This window comes from Myxocyprinus asiaticus, chromosome 21, assembly GCF_019703515.2.
Source record: "Myxocyprinus asiaticus isolate MX2 ecotype Aquarium Trade chromosome 21, UBuf_Myxa_2, whole genome shotgun sequence".
Lineage (NCBI taxonomy): Eukaryota > Metazoa > Chordata > Actinopteri > Cypriniformes > Catostomidae > Myxocyprinus > Myxocyprinus asiaticus.
In genome coordinates, this window is record NC_059364.1 from 6,732,824 (window position 1) to 6,749,398 (window position 16,575).

General features: G+C 35.9%; 1 protein-coding gene across 1 annotated transcript in view; it reads left to right on the forward strand.

Moving 5' to 3' along the window:
* The window catches only part of LOC127411924 (MAM domain-containing glycosylphosphatidylinositol anchor protein 1-like), a 288,415-nt gene that overhangs the window by 263,651 nt on the left and 8,189 nt on the right, over positions 1–16,575 (forward strand). The window contains exon 17 of the mRNA XM_051647835.1: positions 3,873–3,981. Coding sequence (XP_051503795.1) covers positions 3,873–3,981 — 109 coding nt within the window. The remainder of the gene's footprint in view (positions 1–3,872; positions 3,982–16,575) is intronic.

Genomic DNA, 16,575 nt, shown 5'->3' on the forward strand with positions numbered 1-16,575 from the left:
TATATGCATAATTTGGCAATATAACAGCTTGATAGGAAACTGCACTATTAAAATATTAAAATATGCTGCTGAAGTGACATTTACCTTGAATTTTACTTGTATTCTTCCAACATCACTTGTCTCATATTTCATCTCAAGCTTGCTCTTCACTGACTTATCAACTTGGTTAACAAGTACACTAGCTTTTGAAAAAAAAAAAAAAAAAATTATGCCAGTTGGACAGTCATACTATTTGAAAATGTGAAAATTATTTCACACAATAAATATTTAAATGGTTTATTTTACTCTCTGTTTAGATTATTATAGTTACACTTACATTTGGCAGACACTTTTATCCAAAGTGACTTACAGTGCACTTATTACAGGGACAATCCCTCAGAAGCAACCTGGAGTTAAGTGCCTTGCTCAAGGACACAATGGTGATGGCTGTGGGAATTGAACCAGCAACCTTCTGGTTACCAGTTATGTGCTTTAGCCCACTATGCCAACACCACTCACAGTTATAAACATGCATTTATTTTTTTATTTTATTTATTTTTTTATTTAAATAATGGATTTCCATAGTTTAATACTGAAAGACTGAGGCAGTAAAACAGTCAAATCTATACATACTGTAAAAGGCATTTAGAAATTAATTTAGAAATTCCTGGTAAAACAAATTCCAGTTTTAATGAGACCTTCATATAAATAAATAAATAAATAAATACATTTAATGTGAAAATAAATAAATAAATTAATAAATAAATAATAATAATAATAATAATAATCATTAAAATCATCCCCTTGGATAACACCCAATATTTCTATAGGTGTCGGTTTGCCAAAATGTTTAGTTTTTATTTTTATAAAGTTATCTGAAAACAATATGGTGGACTTTTTGTGATGTTTTAAGGCAAAATTAAGAAATAAATTGTGTGTTAATTGTTTTGACTATATCGAACTAAGTTTAGATAAATTTCCAATTAGTTCAGAAAAGGGAATAAATAGGTATAATTAGTCAAATTTAATGATGTATTTAGTTCTGGAAATGAATGGATTGTTTATACTTTGTTCCATGGTACACTGTAAAATCTAATTAGTTGACCTTAGATTTTTTTTTTTAAGGCAGTTGGTTTGCATGCTTTTTTAAAGTAAACGTACTTATTTGGCACAATGCTTTTTTAAAGTAAAGTTAACTAGTTACAAGTAAACATAACTCAACTGTGATTAAAGTATTGTTGTTTTTATTTAATTATTTAAATTGATTTATAGCACATCTTATACAGTATGTGGGAAACTATGACTAGACTCTAGGTTAGCCATTTGGCATATTGGATTCTACTCAGTACTTCTTAGTGTACATCAATCTGCACTTTTGTAAATTACAATTGAGTAAAGAAGAATAGACCAATTTAACAGGCTCCAAGTTCACCAGAGGTAACACTTATCACCCTAATGGTGACTTCACACAAATCACAAATATCAACCAACAACAAAACAACAATAGTCATCAGAATTAAAACTATATACATTTTTAAATAACAATTGTTATTTTTCTACATATGTTGCCTTGTTTTAACCAAACATACATAATTTATTAAAGTGCAAGGGCTTATTGACATTCCACGCAGCCAGAATTTTGTACTTTATAATTACAGTTTCATTTTCAGTTAAAGCATGATTTTCTGTTAAGCTGTTTTGAAACGATGTGTGTTATTAAAAGCACTATACAAATAAAAATGACTTGACTTGACTACTTGATAATGTTGAGTTAGTAGTACTCAAAGCCAAAGATTAAAGAACGTATATATTTGAGTTATGATTCCAAAATGTAACATTTCAAGTACTGCTTAATTAGGAATACTTATATGTTTTTATTAATGACATCTTTAGGTTTTAGAGAACAACGGTAACTTAAATGCAACTAGTACGAATAGTAAAAAAAAAAAAAAAAGCTTAAGTTGAGAAACTATTTTTGTACAATTTGAGATAACTATTAGTATTTACAGTGTACTAATGAACTAGTGAAATAAGTTCTACCTTTGCACGTTTTATACCATCATACCGCCCAGCCTGTTAACTGAAACGTATTACAATCAGACATTCAGGATGCAAGCAATTTTATGTGTACATAAAGGGTTAAAATAAACATTCAGCAAAACGAAGCTAAAATAAAGGGCAATTTGATTAAGTTTCAGAATGTAATTTTTTTTTTTTTATAATTTATACTAATTTATAAATTTCAATTACTTGTTAGTCAAGCAGCTGAGACGTATTATTTGTGCTGTATGTGTGTGTGAGTGTGTGTATGTTGGGGGGTATAAGTCTGTAAACTGCTGTTAAGACTGAATGTGGGCTCTGACATGGATCTGATTTGGTCTCGGCAGTGTGCTTTACATCTGGTATAATTAAGCTGTCAGTCAAACACAGGTTAGACAGGGAGGAAACTCAAGCAAAAGTGTGGGAGGAACTGTATTACTATGACTTAATAAATAGAGCAACTCTTTTATCAATTACACATATTTGGGGGCCTGGGTAGCTCAGTGAATAAAGACGCTGACTACCACCACTGGAGTTCACCAGTTCGAATCCCAGGGCGTGCTGAGTGACTCCAGCCAGGTCTCCTAAGCAACCAAATTGGCCCCCTTGCTAGGGAGGGTAGAGTCACATGGGTTAACCTCCTCGTGGTCGCTATAATGTGGTTCGCTCTCGGTGGGGCACGTGGTGAGTTGTGTGAGGATGCTGCGGAGAATTGCGTGAAGCCTCCACATGTGCTATGTCTCCACGGTAACGCGCTCAACAAGCCACGTGATAAGATGTGTGGATTGATGGTCTCAGACACAGAGGCAACTGAGATTTGTCCTCCGCCACCCGGAATGAGGCAAGTCACTATGCCACCACAAGGACTTAGAGTGCATTTGGAATTGGACATTCCAAATTGGGGGAGAAAAAGAAAATATAATAATAATAATAATAATTTACACAAATTTGAGTTAAATATATTAACATATTTATGTTGTTCTTTTAATAGGCTGAATTGTGCAAAAATGCTTTGTTGTAAAATTGTTGAATGAGTCATAATTAGAAACCAAATGATTGTATTTACAAGTTAAGCGCACATGAATTCCACCATAAATTTGTAATTTCCAGTGGGAAAATCTGGATTTTCTTCATGACAATTAAAGAATCATGGATGAAGCAAATTCCTATTGATTATAATAAATAGTAATTGTGAAAGTCATGTCCTGTTGATGAAAGCTTGACATTGCGTGCATTTACATGCATAAATCAGCTCATTAAAAAAATCTGACAAAGCAAGAAAACATGTTTGCAAGATATTTGAAATCATTGGGTTACTCTCTACTTTTAACATCAAACGCTGATTGTCTGGCCAAATTGGAAAAGTAATTTATCCGGTTTATGAGGTGACAAAACTATATTTCCCATTATTCTCTGTCAACATGAGAATGACCAAATACACAAATAAAGTAGCAAATACACACTGATGTGCATCAATTGTTTTTTAATTTGCTTGTAAAGTGCTAAAATGCTTACTGTCTTTGTAGAAAAATGAAAAAGTGAGAAAGAAATGTAAAATTAACCACAGAGTCTATATTCCGACCAAAATCACTTGAACATAATTCACGTCATAATTATTACTTTTCTTAAGAAGGATCTCCTAGGTGAATTTGAAGGCCGTATGGGTTTCAAATATATTTGTCTCTGTGTGTGTGTGTGTGTGTGTGTGTGTGTGTGTGTGTGTTTGATTGGAAAGGAAGAAATACAACCTGACAAATGTCTGTTATAATGGACTAGTGTGGGTTTAGTGTGGATGGAAAGCTTAAACGTGTCACGGGTGAGGCGGCTGTCTAACTCCCGCTTGTCTTTATCAGGTGGTATTCGAAGGTATCCGTGGAAACGGCTTTGAGGGAGACATCGCTATTGATGACGTTTCCGTTACCAAGGGGAAATGCAAACAGCAGGATAATGTGGACAAAACAGGTCTGTACCATCCACAACAGACCTATACAGAGTAAAAGAGATGAGATTTTAGCCATAATCAACTACATCATAAAAATTATTTATGTGAAGTACCCACTGATACTGTAAGTAATGTTAAGCTTTATTTTTGCACTAAATTGTTTTCTAATTCTTGTTATATTTTAATGAACCTTTATTACATGTATTGTTCTCATAATAAGCATACATTTTATTTAATCTAATTTACCATTGGCATATCCATCTTAATCAGAGGTTGCACTGCGAATACAAGTTGTAAAATTTCCATCATGGTCTAAATTTATCTGCCATTTGTTTTTGTTTTTTTCATTTACCTGGTAATTTTGCCATTCCATTTGTATATTACATTGACATATCTTATATTACATTTGATATCTTGATATGATATTGCCAAAGTTTTATTTTTAATAACTAAAAATGACTTTTCATAGAAGTAACAAAGCCAGGGGCATAGCAACCATTATAACCTGCGGTGAGGGACATGACCCTCTTACCACTAGAATTTTTTTTTAGGAAATTATACATTATGTTTTAAGAGTTTTGATGGCTGTCCAAGGAAATAGTAGCCGGCCACATAAAACAATGGCTAGTTCAGCAGTGAACTTAAGCAATACATAAGTGGCTGGTAAAGCAGTAATCTACAACAGCCAGAACCCACTGTTTTTCAAGACTGCAGGGCGAGCAATGTCAGGTTTAACAGTCCAACGCTACTTTTAAAACATGGTTGCTGATATTGAAAGTTGCCTTATTATGTTATATTATAACTTTGTTTGGAAAGTAGCGCGTAATTTACTTGCATTTAAAAGTGCCGTTTTGTCAACCTCAGTTGCATGAAAGTGCGCTTGCTGGCCCACTCTTGCTCAATCATATAAGCAAGGCACATGCATAGGGAGAGAGAGAGAGTGAATCAAGTAAAAAGGCCTACCACAAGGATGATTAAAATATTTTAACCACAGAGCGTTTGGTTTTTAGTTGTTCTTTCTTTTTTTATTGTCATATGACGGACAACATTTAGAATTATCTATCAATGCTTTTAATATTCTGTAAATGACGGATATTTTTGTACGCAACCTCTTCACTCTCTTTTCCGGACCCCCTGCAGTTCCCTCACATTTCACCAGGGAACCCCTGTTAAAGAAGCCCTGAGCTACATTATATCAGTTTATGTGGATGTAGGTGAAACACCAGCCAGTCTATAGATATTTTTATTTCAGAGGCATAAAGCAAAGGTAGGTACAAATAAATGCAGTACATGAGAACCTGTGAATGATGAAACACCATTAAAGGAGTATTCAACCAAGAATGAAAATACTATAATTATTGACTTATGTCATTCCAAACCCCTATGAGTTTCTTATTTAGAATGAATATCCTGGTCCATTTTTTCTACAAAGAACTTGAAAGTGCAACGGACGGAAAGATTTTCACTGAAAAATTACTTACATTTCAGATTGTTTCTCACCAGAACCTATCATATGTCTTACAAAGACTTGGAATATTATGCACAACTCTCATTGACTACTTTTATGATACAATTGTGTGCTTTTGTAAGCTTTGAAGTGAGTCACTTTAACATGAGGACTTAAGTCATTTTTTGCGTCAATACAAGTTTTGTATTGTATTGAAAAGACGGGCCAGGATTGTCAATACATTTTCTTCTTTTGTGTTCCATATTAGAAAGTAATATGGGTTTGGAACAACATGAGTGTGAGTAAATTATGACTTTTTTTGGTGGAGGTGGGATGAACTCTCACTTTAATTACTTTATAAATGACCTTAGACAGAAAAAAAAAAAAAAAAAAAAATTAAAACTTAAATATATAAAGCTGGAATCTCCTTTACCCCTTCTCTATGTAAATGGTGAAGACCAACATAACTGACTATGTCACTACATAACCTGCTCACAGTAAAACATGCCACATCACAGTCCTTCTTTAGTCCTTTCTTTCTTTTCTTTGTTCTCAAAAGGACTATTTGCTTGCATTTACTATGAATGGGGACTGGAGTTTTTAAAGCTTAAAAAATGACACAAAATCACCATCAAATTACCATAGAATTATAAAAAAAAAAAAAAAAATGGTCCATACACCTGAAGCCACAATGTAGTATTTTGTAAGAAACAGATATGTAAGACTGTTAATCACTAATAATATTCCCCTCTATTGAGCTGTTAACTTGAGAACCTCTGCTACAGGATCATTGAGATCTTTGAGAACTAAATAAGTCTGATTCCTGAATGAATCATTCAGACAGGTTTTGTGAACTGGATCAACAGGTTAATTGAAAATAAATCACGCAGCACCAAGAACTAGAGTGGATGTTAATATTTTCAGTGATAAACAAATTCATCTGTTCTTCACACAAAGCTATCGTACGACGTCAAAAGACAGAGTATAATGCATGAGTCATATGGATGACTTTTATGATAATTTATAGTGCTTTTCTGTCCTATTTCAAGCTTTCCACTGAATAAAGAAATTCATATAGCTTTGGAACAATGTGAAGGATATTAAATGATTACATAATTTTCATTTTTGGGTGAACAAAACTTGCCTTGCCTACGCATATACAGTGCATCTGGAAAGTATTCACAGTGCTTCACTTTTTCCACATTTTGTTATGTTACAACCTTATTCCAAAATGGATTAAATTCATTATTTTCCTCAAAATTCTACAAACAATACCCCATAATGACAACGTGAAAGAAGTTTGTTTGAAATCTTTGCAAATTTATTAAAAATAAAAAACGAAAAAAAATCACATGTACATAAGTATTCACAGCCTTTGCCATGACACTCAAAATTGAGCTCAGGTGCATCCTGTTTCCACTGATCATCCTTGAGATGTTTCTACAACTTGATTGGAGTCCACCTGTGGTACATTCAGTTGATTGGACATGATTTGGAAAGGCACACACCTGTCTATATAAGGTCCCACAGTTAACAGTGCATGTCAGAGCACAAACCAAGCCATGAAGTCCAAGGAATTGTCTGTAGACCTTTGAGACAGGATTGTATTGAGGCACAGATCTGGGCAAGGGTACAGAAAACTTTCTGCAGCACTGAAGGTCCCAATGAGCACAGTGGCCTCCATCATCCGTAAATGGAAGAAGTTTGGAACCACCAGGACTCTTCCTAGAGCTGGCCGCCTGGCCAAACTGAGCGATCAGGGGAGAAGGGCCTTAGTCAGGGAGGTGACCAAGAACCCGATAGTCACTCTGACAGAGCTCCAGCATTTCTCTGTGGAGAGAGGAGAACCTTCCAGAAGAACAACCATCTCTGCAGCACTCCACTAATCAGGCCTGTATGGTAGAGTGGCCAGACAGAAGCCACTCCTCAGTAAAAGGCACATGACAGCCCGCCTGGAGTTTGCCAAAAGGCACCTGAAGGACTCTCAGACCTTGAGAAACAAAGATTGAACTCTTTGGCCTGAATGGCAAGCGTCATGTCTGGAGGAAACCAGGCACCGCTCATCACCTGGCCAATACCATCCCTACATTGAAGAATGGTGGTGGCAGCATCATGCTGTGGGGATGTTTTTCAGCAGCAGGAACTGAGAGACTAGTCAGGATCGAGGGAAAGATGAATGCAGCAATATACAGAGACATCCTTGATGAAAACCTGCTCCAGAGTGCTCTGGACCTCAGACTGGGGCGAAGGTTCATCTTCCAACAGGATAACGACCCTAAGCACACAGCCAAGATAACAAAGGAGTGGCTCCGGGACAACTCTGTGAATGTCCTTGAGTGGCCCAGCCAGAGCCCAGACTTGAACCCGATTGAACATCTCTGGAGAGATCTGAATATGGCTGTGCACCGACGCTCCCCATCCAACCTGATGGAGCTTGAGAGGTCCTGCAAAGAAGAATGGGAGAAACTGCCCAAAAATAGGTGTGCCAAGCTTGTAGCATCATACTCAAAAAGACTTGAGGCTGTAATTGGTGCCAAAGGTGCTTCATCAAAGTATTGAGCAAAGGCTGTGAATACTTATGTACATGTGATTTTTTTTTCTTTTTAATAAATTTGCAAAGATTTCAAACAAACTACTTTCACGTTGTCATTATGGGGTATTGTTTGTAGAATTTTGAGGAAAATAATTAATTTAATCCATTTTGGAATAAGGCTGTAACATAACAAAATGTGGAAAAAGTGAAGTGCTGTGAATACTTTCCAGATGCACTGTAATTGCACTAAAACAGGAAGGTTGTAGACATTCAATGGCTTGTGGTAAGATGTACCAAGACTGAGAGATCCTGAACTCAAGCCAGCAGTGTTGGTGATGGCAGAGAAATCTCTCCTGTACAGACTGCTAGAGGCAGCTGGCTTCTCCTCACCTCATAAAGCCCTCTGATGGCATGGTATGGCTAGGGTCTCCTGCTGAATGCTGATCTTGGCACAGGACGGGTATGAACGCATGCACACAGACAGGAAAAGGCCCAGCGCCAGACTCTGAGAGCGAGAGAGAGACAGGGCAGCTGTCCAGAACATCATCCTTCACACCCCAAATATTTTTGGAGGCTACTGTATATGGATGGAGTATATGATTACACAAGTATATACAGTAAGAATAATAAAATGTGAAGAATGTGAAGGAAAGACAATAATAAATGGAATATATCATATTTTTGCTATCTGGAAGCAAGGCCAAATGAACAATGTTACACCCTCAATTACCCTCTGATAAAACATACAGTTATCAAAGAATCCTTCAGATCTTTAAATTTCCAGCATCAAACCATAACAATTAATGAAAAATAATGAGAAATAACCGCTTTATGACAGGAACATGTCCTTTAAAATGACCTCCCATGCACAATGTGGTGTGTACGGTCTTGTATAGAACAATTGTCCTCACAAAGGATTTCATTTTTTATCAAGATTTCAGGCTGTAGTGATTTTCTTTTGATACATTAAAGGCCTGACCCTTTTCCTGTTAATAAAACTGGCAGAACCCTTGCTTACTGGGTGAATTTCATGAAAACCTGTCAAGAAGATGTCCACATTTCACCACAAAATCAAAATAAATTAGAAATTGTATTTTGCATTAAGAAAATTAAGCCAATTTTAAGACTACTATGATTAGTTGACAATGCAACATTATTGTAATGACAACTAAGCACATTTCTGCCACAAATTTATGTTATAGTAATACTTTTTTTTTTTATTGGCATGACTGTTATAATGATAATAATAATGATAATAATAATGATGATAATAACAATAATTAATATAATAATAATAAAGTATTTTTTTGTGAACTATACAGTATGTGCATCATGGTAGTGTTGTAGTACCTGCAGTTTATACTGGTTTAATTAAGTTTTTTTTTTTTTTTGATGTTTTTTTTCTTTTTTTTTTTTTTTTAAATGACTTAACAGTAATGAGATTCTAATGATAATCCCTACTGAGAATAATTAGAAATACCAAAATACTCAAAAGGATAATGCCCAAATACATAATAAAAATGTAGGATGAAAATGTGCTTAATTGTGATGAAAATAATATTAATAATACTAATACTACTACTACTAATAATAATAATAATAATAATGTCAGTGGCAACATGTCAAAGATTGTGCATTTTCTGCCAGACATAAATTTTATTGACAGTTAAACGTGCCAGTCTATAATATTTTGTTGATTTTTAAATTCTTAAACAATTTAAAGGCCTGCCATGGTAAAATGAAAAGTACAAAAATCTCCATTACTGTTTCAGATTTTAATGCAACCTTGCCAAACATACACATTTGTCTTTGGAAGCATATTGCTCTCTGTTCTCCTCAGTACCTGGGCCGACATTAAGTCTAGTGTTATAGCACACACACACACACACCCACACTGGGCAAGTGTGGTCCACACAGTTAAACCTGTTTTTGAGTCCCACAGGTGCTGAGCAGTGCTTACACACAGTAAAGTGGACAGCGAGCAGAGAACCACATGGCAGAACAAAAGAGCCAAATTAATGATTAAGATCAATCATTGTGAAAGCTCACTCACAGAGAACATTCCAGCTCTCAAAAACATGGATTGCTGATAGATGTTTTTTGTGTGGGTTGTGTATGTGCACTGTTAGCTAGCAGGCTCTTTCTGTTACACATGAGGTGTGTTCTTTGTGCATTCATCAGTGAAAGTGCTCTCTGTTTTCCTGGGTCATTCATGTTATGCAGTACCTTTTCAACTTGGTCACTTTCAAAAAATAAGCATACAGGTATTTGTGTTGTAAATTTAGGAAGTATTTCTTTATAAGGGCAAACTTTCAGAAATAAGCTCAGGCACTTAAAATGTATTGGTTATAGCTTATTTACACAATGGTAATAATAATAATGATAATAATAATAATAACAGGATGAACTAACCTAAAAATTAAGAGAAATTATTTTTTAGTAAGAGGTGTATTTAGTAAGTAAGGTGATTTTGATTATTTTTTCAATCATCTTTTGAAATGTTAATATTATAATACCAATTTATGTAATTTTATTCCAGTGAAACAAATCAACTAATGCATGTAACATTACAGAATAAAAAATAAATAAAATAAAATAAAATATAAATCCATTGCTAATACTTGCTAATGTATGTGCTGTTGTTTTCCCATGAAAAATGATGTCACTTCCTGGAGGATGATGTCATTAAGGAACTGGCTTTTGTTAGTAAAAGGGATATTACAAAAGACTAACAGGATGGAAAGTGAAATTGAAGACACAGGAAAAGCCTAAACATTAAATGTCAATTAAAGTAAATCAATATCCAAAGAATGCATGTAATAAAGTGAAAGAAACAGTTGCAATATTTTTTATAAATGTTTATAAATTGCCTTTTTTTATTTTTTTATTTGAAAAGTTAGTGCAGAGCAACCCGTGACATGGCCAAAATCACTACTCAAACCAAAGTTCTGTAGTAAATTATTGAAAATGTACCCCATGTTCTCTTGTAACTTTGTGACTAAAAAAGTTAAAATAATGTGATTTCCATCTTTGAAAAAGTTAAATATTGTATCATTTATTTATAAGACATATATGATTGGGATGTGGAAATGTACTGCACATCAGGAATTACCCTTCTTCTCTTCTCTCGTCTTTTATTTCAGCTCGGGGTGCTGCCCATGGGAGCTCAAGCGTGAGCTGTTCTTGAGAGATAAATTATGATTGGCTCTGACGTCCCATGTGTTACTTGTGTCCCTATAAATCACACTATGACTGTGATTTGGTTGTAGGGCAGAGTGGGAAGAATGGAGGCAGAGAGAGAGAGAGAGTAGAGTTTGAAATGGAAGTGAATTGCTGAATCTCAGATTAGTGTTTGGAATACCTTATTCATGATCATGGAAAATCTGGAAATCAGGGGATTTGATTTTTTTTTTTTTTCAGACCTGGAAGTGCATAAAAATCAATAAAATACGGAAAAGTTCCGGAAAAGATATGGAAATCTTGTTTTAAAATGTTTAATTGGCTAGAAGTTCTTTGTAGAATCACTGGTCAAAAGGTGTGGGAGCCCTGTTCATTAACTAAATTCTCTCTCTCTCTCTCTCTCTCTCTCTCTCTCTCTCTCTCTCTCTGATCATAGAGATTATGACATAGGTATGGCTGAGAATTGGGGACCAATTCTTATTCTAAACCGTTTTGATTTAAAAAGAAATATTGGAACTTAATGATTTTCATGATGTGTGTGTTTTTTTTTTTTTAACAGTTATTAACATCAGACATCTGGACTATCGGTTTGAATTGGTAACTCGTTATTATTGCTATTGTTATTGCTGCATCCTCAAAAGTTCTAAAAGAAGTGTTAAAGTAGTCATTAAAGGAATATGCAAGCTAAGTTCAATCAGCATTTGTGGCATAATGTTGATTAACACAAAAATTAATTTAGACCCGTCCCTCGAAAATCGACGTTACAGTGAGACACTTACAGTGGAAGTGAATGGGGCCAATTTTTGGAGAGTTTAAGGGCAAAAATGTGAAGCTTATAATTCTGAATTATTAAAATAATGTTCTGGGTTCAATACAAGTTAAGCTCAATCAACAGCATTTTTGGCAAAATGTTGATTAAAACAAAAAAATAATTTTGCCCATCCCTCATTTATTAAAAAAAAAAAAAAAAAAAAAAAAAAAAAAGAAGAAGAAGAAGAAGAAGAAGAAGCAAAAATCGATGTTACAGAAAAGCACTTACAATGGAAGTGAATGGAGCCAGTCAACATCATACATATTAACATGATTTTAGTGTGATAAAATTGCTTAATTGTGTTATGTTCAGTATAACAGTTTCACTGTCATGACATCATAACCCTGTAATCTGGTAAAAAAAACCACAACACCGGTACATCCCTGATTTTATCACACTAAAACCATGTTAACACACATATTGTTTACATCTTTTGAAACACTGAGTATTTAACGTTTACGAATTGGCCCCATTCACTTCCATTGTAAGTACATCACTGATGTATATATATATATATATATAAACTCAGCATAAAAGAAACATCCTCTCACTTTCAACTGCTTTTATTTTCAGCAAACTTAACATGTGTAAATATTTGTATGAACATAAAAAGATTCAACAACTAAGACATAAACTGAACAAGTTTCACAGACATGTGACTAACAGAAATGGAATAATGTGTCCCTGAACAAAGGGGGGGTCAAAATCAAAAGTAACAGTCAGTATCTGGTGTGGCCACCAGCTGTATTAAGTACTGCAGTGTTCTTGCTGTGAGATGTTACCCCACTCTTCCTCCAACTTGCATGTTCCCAGACATTTCTGGGGGGAGTGGCCCTAGCCCTCACCCTCTGATCCAACAGGTCCCAGACGTGCTCAATGGGACTGAGATCCGAGCTCTTCGATGGCCATGGTAGAACACTGGCATTCCTGTCTTGCAGGAAATCATGCACAGAACGAGCAGGATGGCTGGTGGCACTGTCATGCTGGAGGGTCATGTCAGGATGAGCCTGCAGGAAGGGTACCACATGAGGGAGGAGGATGTCTTCCCTGTAGCGCACAGCGTAGAGATTGCCTGCAATGACAACAAGCTCAGTCCGATGATGCTGTGACACACTGCCCCAGACCATGACGGACCCTCCACCTCCAAATCGATCCCACTCCAGATTACAGGCCTCGGTGTAATGCTCATTCCTTTGACGAGTCCGACCATCACCCCTGGTGAGACAAAACTGCGACTCGTCAGTGAAGAGCACTTTTCGCCAGTCCTGTCTGGTCCAGCGAAGGTGGGTTTATGCCCATAGGCGACGTTGTTGCCGGTGATGTCTGGTAAGGACCTGCCTTACAACAGGCCTACAAGCTCTCAGTCCAGCCTCTCTCAGCCTATTGCGGACAGTCTGAGCACTGATGGAGGGATTGTGCTTTCCTGCTGTAACTTGGGCAGTTGTTGTTGCCATCCTATACCTGTCCCGCAGGTGTGATATTCGGATGTACCGATCCTATGCAGGTGTTGTCTCACATGGTCTGCCACTGCGAGGATGATTAGCTGTCCTTCCTGTCTCCCTGTAGCACTGTCTTAGGCGTCTAACATTACGGACATTGCAATTTATTGCCCTGGCCACATCTGCAGTCCTCATGCCTCCATGCAGCATGCCTAAGGCACATTCACGCAGATGAGCAGGGACCCTGGGCATCTTTCTTTTGGTGTTTTTCAGAGTCAGTAGAAAGGTCTCTTTAGTGTCATAAGTTTTCATAACTGTGACCTTAATTGCCTCTGTAAGCTGTTAGTGTCTTAACGACCGTTCCACAGGTGAATGTTCATTAATTGTTTATGGTTCATTGAACAAGCATGGAAAACATTGTTTAAACCCTTTACAATAAAGATCTGTAAAGTTATTTGGATTTTTACAAAATTATCTTTAAAATACAATGTCCTGAAAAAGGGACATTTCTTTTTTTTGCTGAGTTTATATATATATATATATATATATATATATATATATATATATATATATATATATATATATATATATATATATATATTTATTTATTTTTATTTTTTTAAAGGAGAGACAAGTCGAAATTAATTGTTGTGGTAATCAATATTATGCCACAATAGCTGTCGATTGAGCTTAACTTGTATTGAACCTGGAACATTCTTTTAAGTTAAGATGGATTTTGAAATCACCATGGTTACAAAACAGCTAAGATAGGATTCTAGCGTTAGAGGCTGCATCTGAAAGCTTAGGCAGCTGCCTTTCTGCCTAATCAGTTATTGGCATATTCAACAGCGTTTTTGAATAAATGGAACTTATGGAATGGAACTTGATAAAACTGGTCTCAGAACAGTTCTAAATTTAATCCTACCTCCTTATACAGCCTCCGAAGGCAGCATTTTCTAACTTTCGGATGTAGCCAGGATGTTGTAATATGGCTCCAGGATCGTTAAATTCCTCAAAATTCCCATCCCTTATATCAAGCATTTTTATTTGAAAACAGCTACAGTTGCATAGTTGAAAATGTAACACACACACACACACACACACACACACACACACAGATTTCTTTTGCAATCAGACTCTCTTAAAATCACCCACCCCCTTCAAAGGTCCTTGAGAGAGATGTCACAGCTCACACAATCTCATTCCTTATTGAAAAGGAAGAATAAAAAGCTTTATTATGAATATATTGATTTCCTGCTAGCCCAAGAAACCCTTGATATAAATTCATATTGATTTTTTTTTTAAAATACAATACCTGCTCTTTATTTATTAAACCCATTTTGTTGGCAGCTTGCACGCATAATTAAATGTCTGTGTGTGTGTGTGTGTCTCTGTGTGTGTCTGTGTGTGTGTTATGTTTGTGATTGGAATGACTGGTTCTTAAATAACACTACAAGCATATTTAGTCCCCCCTCCCATCATCTTCTCCAAGCCCATTTCCTGTGAGTTGTGCTGAAAGATATTACTCAACAATACCCCGGAGACATAATGACTTGTAATTGTCCTCTCGCAGGTCATCTGTCTTCCATAGCACACAGATATTAGCGCTTACGACCGCTGGTGCAGTCACACCATGATGCCAGCAACTGTAACCCTATCCGTCTGCTCCATTACTTCAGTGTCCTGTGGTCCGTTGTGCCAAACCTCGACAGGAGAACAAAACCATTTATGACAGCTGTGTCTTCACATTCCGAGCACACAGCTGCTCTCCATTCTGACACCAAGTTATCATGTGGTTAAGATTAAAGGAATAGTTCACCAAAAATGGGAAATCTGATTTTCTCTGGTCCCGTATTATTCTTTCTTTTGTGAAAGACGATGTGAGATGTTAGGCAAGGGGGGGGAGGGGGGTTCTCAAATCTCATCCACGCTTGTGTTCAGTTCATAAATTGTGCTTTTAGACACGTCCCACCATATCTGACATCATTAGTTGGGTTTCCATCCACATATTTGTATGCAAATTTTGGGATATTGCAGAAAACATTATGTATGAAAAGACTAAGACGCAAATAAAATCTTTAAATATACATAAAAAACATACACTCTGCAAAATTTTTATTGGATAAGAAGACATGCGAATAATCTACGATGGAAAGACATTTACTGAATATATTCCTATAAAAATTATGAAGGAATATAGATGCACATCAAGTCTTATGACTTGATGTGCTATGTCTATATGTAATACGCTCAGAGAATAACATCGATATCATTGCATGCATAGCATATGAAATGTTGCACTGATTATTCTGCAATGCAAAAGACTGTCATCAAAATGATTGGCCATTATTACCTACCAGAACTATCTGAAATGCTTTCACTCCCAAACAGAAGGCATTTGCTGCTGAATGCTAGCAATCGTGAGTTTGGTAAAGCATTTTGTCTGGCTGCTGTAAACCATAAGTAACTAAAAGAGCCACAGTGGCCTCAGCTTCCATTTTCATTTCTATTCTGTGCCAGTTTCCCCAGAAGTGACGACTTTGTTCTCTTAAACACATGGGATAGAAACGCTGCTTTATTCCTAAATTGTTTTTGCGATATTCAGATTTTTTTGGCATAAATTAAATTTGTAAATTGGATGGAAACTTGATTGTTGATGGCAAACGCCATTGGTTTTTGTGTGTCAAAAATAATGTTTAAAAACAGTTGAAAAAACACAACCAGAAAGGAGATTTAAAGGGGTCATGAAATAATCTTTTTTTAATAGTTTTATTATCTTTCCTGAGGTCCACTTATAATATTAGTTATTATTTTTATTTATTTTTTGCATTTAAACAGTCATAATTTAGTAATATATGATCATTTTCTACCCTGTCTCTGGCCCTCTGTCTGAAATGCTCGGTTTTGGCATAAGCGCCTCCTTAAAACCTTAACGCAAATGCCCACTGTTCTGATTGGCGAACATCATGCAGCCCCTTAAATTCAGCCATATTTGAAACTCAATCTGAAGAGAATGAACAAGCTCCACAACATTATAAAACTAAATTTCTAGGGTTACACATAGTGCACATCCAACACATTGATTCTCAAGCACAACTGTTAACACTCACACCCTGTCTACACCGGACGCGAGAGTCGCATCGCATCAAAAGCTATAGAACCCATTATAGTCAATGATGATGTCTACCATGGAAGCGTCCGTTG